The sequence below is a fragment of the Arvicanthis niloticus genome, chromosome 14 (assembly GCF_011762505.2).
Source record: "Arvicanthis niloticus isolate mArvNil1 chromosome 14, mArvNil1.pat.X, whole genome shotgun sequence".
Taxonomy (NCBI): Eukaryota; Metazoa; Chordata; class Mammalia; order Rodentia; family Muridae; genus Arvicanthis; species Arvicanthis niloticus.
The window spans coordinates 37,876,734-37,885,092 of NC_047671.1; the positions used below are offsets into that span (position 1 = coordinate 37,876,734).

General features: G+C 43.1%; 1 protein-coding gene across 3 annotated transcripts; it reads right to left on the reverse strand.

The window, feature by feature from the left end:
• Positions 1 to 3,224: 3,224 nt before the first annotated feature.
• Positions 3,225 to 8,064, reverse strand: Fam170a (family with sequence similarity 170 member A). 3 transcript variants are annotated; one of them, XM_034518378.2, is made up of 4 exons: positions 7,787 to 8,064; positions 5,854 to 6,000; positions 4,248 to 5,009; positions 3,226 to 3,353 (listed from the first exon to the last, which is right to left on the reverse strand). In XM_034518378.2, exons 1-4 carry the CDS (start codon positions 7,839 to 7,841, stop codon positions 3,259 to 3,261), a joined length of 1,059 nt encoding a protein of 352 aa, XP_034374269.1. In that variant the 5' UTR covers positions 7,842 to 8,064; the 3' UTR covers positions 3,226 to 3,258. The 3 variants fall into 3 exon arrangements, with proteins under 3 accessions (XP_076769144.1, XP_034374269.1, XP_076769143.1); XM_076913028.1 differs by having other exon boundaries at positions 3,246 to 3,353; positions 5,860 to 6,000; positions 7,787 to 7,985; XM_076913029.1 differs by lacking the exon at positions 5,854 to 6,000 and having other exon boundaries at positions 3,225 to 3,353.
• Between the last annotated feature and the right edge of the window lie 295 nt (positions 8,065 to 8,359).

The window sequence follows — 8,359 nt, forward strand, 5'->3', positions numbered from 1 at the left end:
AAATAGAATCAGTGATTCCTAATGATATTGTGCAATGCTCATAGATCAGAGCCTTATCCAGTCATCATTGGAGAGGCTTCATCCTGCAGCAGATGGGAACAGATGCAGGGACCCACAGCCAAACATTATGTGTACAGAGAGTCTATATCGGAGGTCTCCATCAAATCCCTCCCCTCAGAGCTCAGGAAACCCCATTGAAAAGGAGGCAGAAAGATTGTAAGAGCCAGAGGGGATGGAGGACACCAAGAAAACAAGGCCCTCTAAATGAGCATGATCAAAGGTCATATGAGACAGGACTGAGGCAGCATGCACAAGGCCTACATGGGTCTGCAAGAGACCACTGCATATCCATTATAACTATTAACTTATACAGGACTCCCGACTGTGAGAACGATTATTGTGAGTCTCTGATTATTGTGCCTGTTCTTGGGATTTTTCTTCCTGTTGGGTTGCCTTGTCCAACTTTGCTATGATAGTTTTTGCTTCATCTTATATTTTATTTTTGTCATGTCTGGTTCTCTTTGAAGCCTGTTTTTTTTTTTTTAATGAGAGACAGAAACAGAGGGGATACATGGGGGAATGAGAGGTTGGGAGAAGCTGGAAGGAGTAGAGAGAGGGGAAACTGTAATCAAGGTAGATTATTGTATGAGAGGAGAATTGTATATTATTATTGTATCTGTTTTTTTTTTTTAAAGAAAAAGGCAGAGAAAACAGCAATGAATAAAAAGCAGCTTGTATTAGGGAGGGGTGGATGTTTGATATTCAAACTGGATGTTAAGGCATAGCAAAAAACAGTCTGGGTAGATACAAAAATGTATAAAAGTTAGTATTCATTTTAAAATATTATCTTTATGATCATTATAATTTTATGTTGAATCAAAGATTCCATCATATCCAGAAGAGCAAGGAAACTTAAAGAGAAGTAAACAAATGCAAAGAATTGAGTAAACCTAATGTTTACTTATGTTTAAAACAGTTGAATATTTAAGACTATTCAGATATAATAGCATTCTTTTACAAGGAGGATATTTCAACCAACTTGCTACCTGTGTGATCAATACTACAAATTTGCATTAATAATAAATTTCAACATGTTACAGGAAAAAAAATCTCAAAGGGAACAAAAAACAAAAGACTGTATCATAAAAACATTAAACCCCAGAGTTGGAAAACAGTTGTAAAGAAATATATTTTGTTTTAGTTAGAGTTTTACTGCTGTGAACAGACACCATGACCAAGCCAACTCTTATAAGAACATTTAATTGGGGCTGGCTTACCTGTTCGGAGGTTCAGTCCAGTATCATCAAGGTGGGAGCATGGCAGCATCCAGGCAGGCATGGTGCAGGAGGAGCTGAGAGTTCTACATCTTCATCTGAAGGTCGCTAGGAAAAGACTGGCTTCCAGGCAGCTAGGATGAGGGTTTTAAAGCCCACACCCACAGTGACACACTTCCTCCAACAAGGCCTCTAAATAGTGCCAGACCCTGAGCCAAACCAACATGAAATCATTATGGAAAACAAGAAAAACAACTAGAGCAGAAAAAAGAAGAAATGCACTGTATCAATAATTGTGAATTTATTGTGTGTGTGCTTGGGCACAGCAATAAACTCCTAGGCAGACATCCTAGAGAGGCTTGGGCTCAACTTGTTTTGAATAGAGGAGATATACAAATTATTAACCTCCCATTCAAAATCACAGGTTCAAACCAGACAAAATCCCAACACCGAGAAGAGGAAGCAGAAACGAGGTCCCATTCCTAACCAAGAAGCTATTCTCAGTTGAAAGCTGCTGATTGTCATTTTTAAAAATTTTTTGTGGGGCTTCCGTTTTTGAGAGGCAGAGAAAGAAAAAGAAAGAGAGAGAAGAAAAACATAAAGGGGGTAGGGAGGTGGGTGGGATCTGAGAGAAATCAAGGGAGGAAAAGGAATATGATCAAAATACATTATATAAATTTTTTAAAATAAATAAAAATAAGAGACTATTATAAATAAGTGTAAGATTGGCATATTGGTAGGATTAATTATAAAATAACACTAAAACCACCATACTAAAAATATTTGAATAAAACTGATAACCCACAAAATGTAGGAATGGGACATCATGTCCACTTCTTCTCTGTGTTGGGATTTTGTCTAGTTTGAACCTGTGATTTTGAATGGGAGTTTTGTATATCTCCTCTATTCAAATCTAGCTGAGCCCAAGTCTCTCTAAGATGTGCGCCTTAGAAGTTCATTGTTGTGCCCAAGTGCAAGATGATCCATTAAGTGTGCATGCACGTAAAACAGTGAGACAGATGAATGTGATTGTATCAGAAATCCTTTTGACTTCAAATCCTTTGCAAGAGAGACAACATAATAAAGTTACTGCAGCTACAAGGTGGCACCACTGGTGTCTATCATCAAAAATGTCGCACGCATCAAAAATACTTCCCAATAAAAACATAGTCAAACAAAAGCCTTACAACCGGAAGCCTTGGGCTGGTAACTGTACCTCCAGCAGTGAAGAAAGGATACAGAGAGGGCTGTGCTCAGAATCACAAGCCGCTGGAGTGCATCTGGGTGGGTTTCTGAGGACGGGCTTGAATTACATCGTTTTAATTTTGTTGAGAAATTCCTATGTGTAGTTTACTTACATAATTTTAACCCCTACTCGTCTACACTATCTAATTCCTCCCATGCCCAGGCATGAATTCCCTCCTATCGAGCAGGCCTTAACCAACTCATAAGACTTTAGAGTTAGGTATTGTTGTATTTGAACTAACTCTGGACTTCACACCGTTTTTTTTTTTTTTTTTTTTTTTTTTTTCTAACCCTGCCTGTCCTCTAGGTCCCTTTCTTGCTCTATTCAGATTCAGAGACATGTTGCTGACCCTCAGCTTTCAAAGACTGGAGACAGTCTCACAACTGACATCAAAATCAGTCTTTGGCGCCTCCTGTCTCTCTGTTCTTCCGGTGGGAGGTAGCAGTGGTGGGCTGAAAGGTGCTGAGGTCAGATTTTGAATGTATAAAGAATAAAAATAAGGGGGAAATAAATTTTTAACTCATACAGATGAGACAGGGTGCTAAGTGGAAGATTTCAAAAGTACACAGTTGTAGCCGCCTCAGTCTGAGGGCCCCACAGTCTAAAGCAGACATATATTAATGCTGGATTGCAACCTCCTTGACCAACGTCTAGAGATGAGGAAGTGGGAAGCTACAGTGTTTTGCCAAGAAAGCAGCCAGGCACAGTTTGGAAAACAAGTTTTATTGCATAGGATGTTTATGTGTTCGATGGAGTGTTGTTCTTTTCGTCTTCTTTTACACTACTGGCATTCTGTCTGCTGCCACTGTTGTCTCGATGGTCCTTTCTTCTTCCTGAGGTTGAGAAAATATGGTAGAACAGGAAGAGGTGAGAAACGCCATGACTGCTGCTTGTCAGTTACTCTTTACTGTTACTTAATTCCACAGTTATGCACTCACCACAGTGAGTTCATGTCCAGATCCACTGCAACAAAATAAACGTTCTAGAATATTCCCAGGTTTCTTGAGACCTCACCTCCATGTGGCTCCCTTTCACGTCTCTACAGTTCCATCTTTCCTACCACACTATGATCATATGAGCCACTAAGCTCTCAACTCAGACTGAACACTTTCAGAGCCAAACCTCTGATCCTGCTGGGTCCACATCCTCTCTCCAGGCCATCCCTGGTCCCTGAGGTTGTGCTGAGCTATCTGCTTAGAGGGACAACAGCATTTCCTCTTAAAGCAGAGGACAATCACGTAGGAAAAGAACAAGCTCCCAGTCAAAGCTCTGAAGTTTTTCATGTAAACAAATTCAGGTCAATTTCCCTAGAACTGAGTGTGCCTCAAAACAGCTCAGCACAGCCCTGCTCTCTGTTCTGTACGCTTCCTAGTCTATAAGCTTTCTCTTCCTGTGGCCTTACCTCTCCCAAGAAAGGGCCACCCCAGCTTGCAGGTTCTTCTGACCCAGGAATCTCAGTGGCTGTGTGGAAACCAAAATAATGACACTTCTTAATGAGGAAAGGTGCTCTGTTGGCCCTTAGAAATGATCTGAACTTCCTGCAGGAGCTGGAAAGCTCAGGACAAATCCCAATTTACAGTCCTGTAAGATTCCTGAGCAAGAAGCAGAGGGCCTGGTTAATCCCCCTCCCATCATTCCCAGAGCTGACAAAACCCCCTCTCTTCCTGATGGAGGTGCAAGCCTACACTGGAGGGACAGATTGCTCAACAAACCCAACCCATGCTCACTTCTGTCCTTTGGAGAATCAAACACACAGCCTGGACATTGGCTCCAAGGTTTCTTCACACCAACATCTTCCTCTGCGGGCTGCTGTTCCTCGGCCTTCTTTTCCATGGGTTTCTCTTTTTCCTCGTTGTGGTCCTCTTCCTCCTCCTGGGTGCTATCTGATTCCACATTGCCAATCAGCTGAGCCATGGTGAGATGGAACACGTGGCAGCTGAAGCCTTCCCTGATCCCATACTGCACATGCTCTTGGAGACTCTCCATGGTGGCAAAGACCCTGCAGCAGGCCATGCACCTGAAGCCATTCTCCATGGTCACCAGCCAATCAGGTGTCTTGGCCCTGGGTCTCTCTTCAACCATGGGAGACCCTGGTGGGCTGTCTGACTCTGGTTTTTCCTCATGTTCCTTCTCTTCCCCAATGGGTTCACTGTCCGACAGGAGGTTTCTGGTGGACACATCAGAGGGTGGAGTACCTACCCATACACCCTCAGGAAGGGTAGCTTCTTCCATCCTTGGCTGCTTTTCTAGGGACTCTGAGGTTTCCTTTGTGTCCCAGGAGATGGCCACACCTTTTTTCATTTGTACCTGCATGTAGTATATTTTCATCCCCCTCTCCTCTTTGTTTATACACAGAGTGGACACACAAGTCTTATATGATGGACAGGACGAGGAGGCCTGATGTGAGGGGGCAGTAGTCACCTCTCCTTCTGGGACCTGGTCTAGTGATGATCTAGGCTTGGAACTGTCTTGTAACAATTTCCAGGTTCCTGGGAATTGAAATTAGAAGTATAAGAGCATCTGCAGAGAGAAAGCTTAGGGACCACGAGTGACATCACTGTGACACAGGAAAAGATACCTTGAAGTGATATGATTGAACGATGAGCTTGGTATTTGCCTTATAAGGTGCTATACATGCTGAGGCTTTTTATATATAAGGATATCGGCAGGTAGTGTGTACTTAAGAGTGCAGAGTATGATAGTGAAGAGTAAAGACTGGATGAAGTAGAGTTAGAGTCTGTACAACATGAAGATGGGTTCCTGTGACCTCATCGGTAGGGGTATTTGTGGAGCATGGGCTATGGTGTCTGAGAATACCATCATGGGTTGTGCATTTTCATAATGTGCATGCACTGAGAATGTCCATATCTGTGTGGAGTATGGCTATGTGTGAAGTCTATGAGTCTGTGCTGGGTAAGCTATGTCTATGTTCTCTAAACTGATGTCTATGCTGAAGAACTATGCAGACCAACTATGCAGACCGCTGAAGACAAATCCAAAGGCAGAAGTCACACAACTCTTCTAAAGGTGCTTCTCTGGTCCCTTAGCCTGTTTCCCCAAGCCCAGACCCTTCTAGCCACTGTTTCATGACTAATCACCATGATGGCATCATGGATCAGGATCTCCCAAACCAAACTGCAGCTCCCTTGGTAGCTCTGAATTTCATCTAGGCTCCTCTTCAGAACCCTGACCACCCCCAACTTCCCTGGGCTTCCTCTCAGCCTTATCCTTGAATCAATATGCCTTCTTCACTGTATCCTGAGCCCCACACCCCAAGAGTTTCACCCAAGAAGCCCCATACCCAAAGCGTGTCACACCCAAGAAGCCTCGCACCCTTACTAAGATGGATGAGCTTGTGTGGAGAAGAAACACAGGAGAAGTATTCGGAGGCAGAGGAGACCTCCCCTACCCCTGGGCTCTGGGCTTTGGCCACTCCAGTGGATTCAGGCTGTAAGATATCCTCTTGTGACTTTGAAATTCCTGAGGAAGGTATGAAAGGCACAAAGATATGGTGTTTGGTCATGTTTGTACTTCACTTACCTATCCAACAAATACTTACTGGTGTCTGACACAAAACTATTACAATAAAAACACATGCCTTTGAATCTGGCCCTAATGGATACTCTGGTCCTTATAGGGTATTTTAGAAAACACACACACATACATGGAGAGAAAACAGTCTCACACATGGGCTATGTGTGCACATGGTAAAGGGATGGTATGTTTGTATAGCCATTTGTTCTCAGAGTGCAGAGGTATGGACATCTTTCTGCATCAGGGCACATATGGGACATGTGTGGCTCTTGCATAGCAGGCCCTTGTGAGAGCTCTGTATATATTATCACATACACTGTTAGCCAGGTCTAGGTAAAGATACACAAGCTGTAGCTTGCATACTTGACAGTGACACTCTTCCCACCCTTACCTCTATTGTTTCCCCCAATAAGAATACCTAGACAAAACTTTCTAAACTATGAAGGTAAATGGGAGAGTTAAACCCATTGCCCTTATTTTCCAGTGTATGACAGTGAGAATTTTACAGCGCTTTGAGCCACTGTTTATGGGCTCAGCCCATGGTCTTCAGGCCCTAGGGCTCATGGAAGTTGCTGGGCTCGACTTCGGGCAAAAACCTCCCTCCAAGCCCCTAGGTGGGGTACCATTCTGCTCCATTCCTACAATCCTTTCATAGCAAGCTGCTTCTTTTTAAAATTTGTTAATCTATTCATTTTTATGTGTCTGAGTGTTTTTGCCTGCATTTATATATGTCTACCGTGTAAATTCCTGGTGCCCAAGGTGGTTTTAAAAAGGGCATCTGATTCCCTGAAACTCAAGGTATCTATCAATGGTTGTGAGCTACCATGTGGGTTCTGGGAATGGAAGCCAGGTCCTCTTATAAGATCAGTAAATCCTCTCAACCACTGAGCCATCGCTCCAGCCCACACGGTGTTTGTTTGTTTGTTTGTTTGTTTGTTATTACATTTAGTAATTGCCGCTATCATGCATCCTAGGATACAAACCAGCAACTATCAGTGACTTCTGCTTTCCCTGGGTCCTAGTGAATTTCACTCCATCTGATATAACCTTGGTCTCTTAGGAGGCTCTTCCCTTCCTTTCCATTTCCTCTGGAAAGTTTAAAACGATACATCCACAAACTCTAATAGACCACTTAAAAATTCTTTCTACTCAAGGAATAAAATTTTCATGATTTCAATATAACAAGCACCCTGACAAACTCTTAATCTTTTGACTAAGCATTTTATTTCTCAAATAGTCCTCAACAAGTCCCTTTAACTCATTGGGCTACTTTTTACTCTTTCCTAAAAGACTCAGTGAAACTTTCTTTTTTATCAATCTCCATCACAGCTCCAACCCATTATTCCTAGGGGGAAAACGAAACGAATACGAGATATGCACACAGAAAGGGACCTCAGAAAATCCGCACCTGCATCATATAGCTGGGACCTCAGCAAGCCTGGAGTCCCTGGTTCCAAATGCCAGTGCCCAGGAAATGCCAGTGACCAAAAAGGAAGTCCATAAAACAACACAACCAACTGTCTTTCTGCCGTGGACATTGGGACTCTCTGCACTGTCTCGCACCACCAAAACCCCGGAGATAGATCCGGTAGCATCCGCTGATAGGCGACCTCTGCCTCTTCTGCTTCATCTGAATCCTCCCCAGTCACCTCTTCCTAGCGGAAGCCCAAGCTTCCCAGCATCCCTCGTGCCCCAAGCCACACTGCCCACCATCTACCTCCTGAATTCTCACCAGCTTCCTTTGACTCTTCAATTTCCAGATGTTTCCTCTTTTGTCGCCGTTTCATGGTGTTAGCTACAATAGTCCCTTAGAAGATACTTAAAGTCCAAAGTCACCTTTTCTCTACAGGTTGGCTGACACTTTTTGGCCTTCAGGAAATCCGTTGAGATAATTCAACACAAATTAAAAGGAGTTAAGTCTCTTAACTGGCTGAAGAACTAGATTATTTAATCAAACAGCAGCCCTGCCCAGTGTTCACCACGCTGCATGGCTGTTAAGGGTCAAAGGTCACCGGACCTACTGGAGGATTCTCAATGATGACGTCAAAGCATTCCATGGACGTCAGTCTGACACTGCGTCTGCAGCTTCAGAAACCCTGTTTGCAAGAACAATTCCTTTCCTCCAATGGAACCTCTCCAAGGAATTCAATTCTCGTCTCTCAATTGCGGCAGAATATTTTTAGATGGTAACATGTTTCTATTTCTTTTTTTTTTTTTTCTCCTTTTATTTCACCCTTTTATTTCTGCCCTTACGCAGGTAGCAAGGTGCTCGTTGTTTCAGAGCAGAGGTATTGGCAGAACCGAA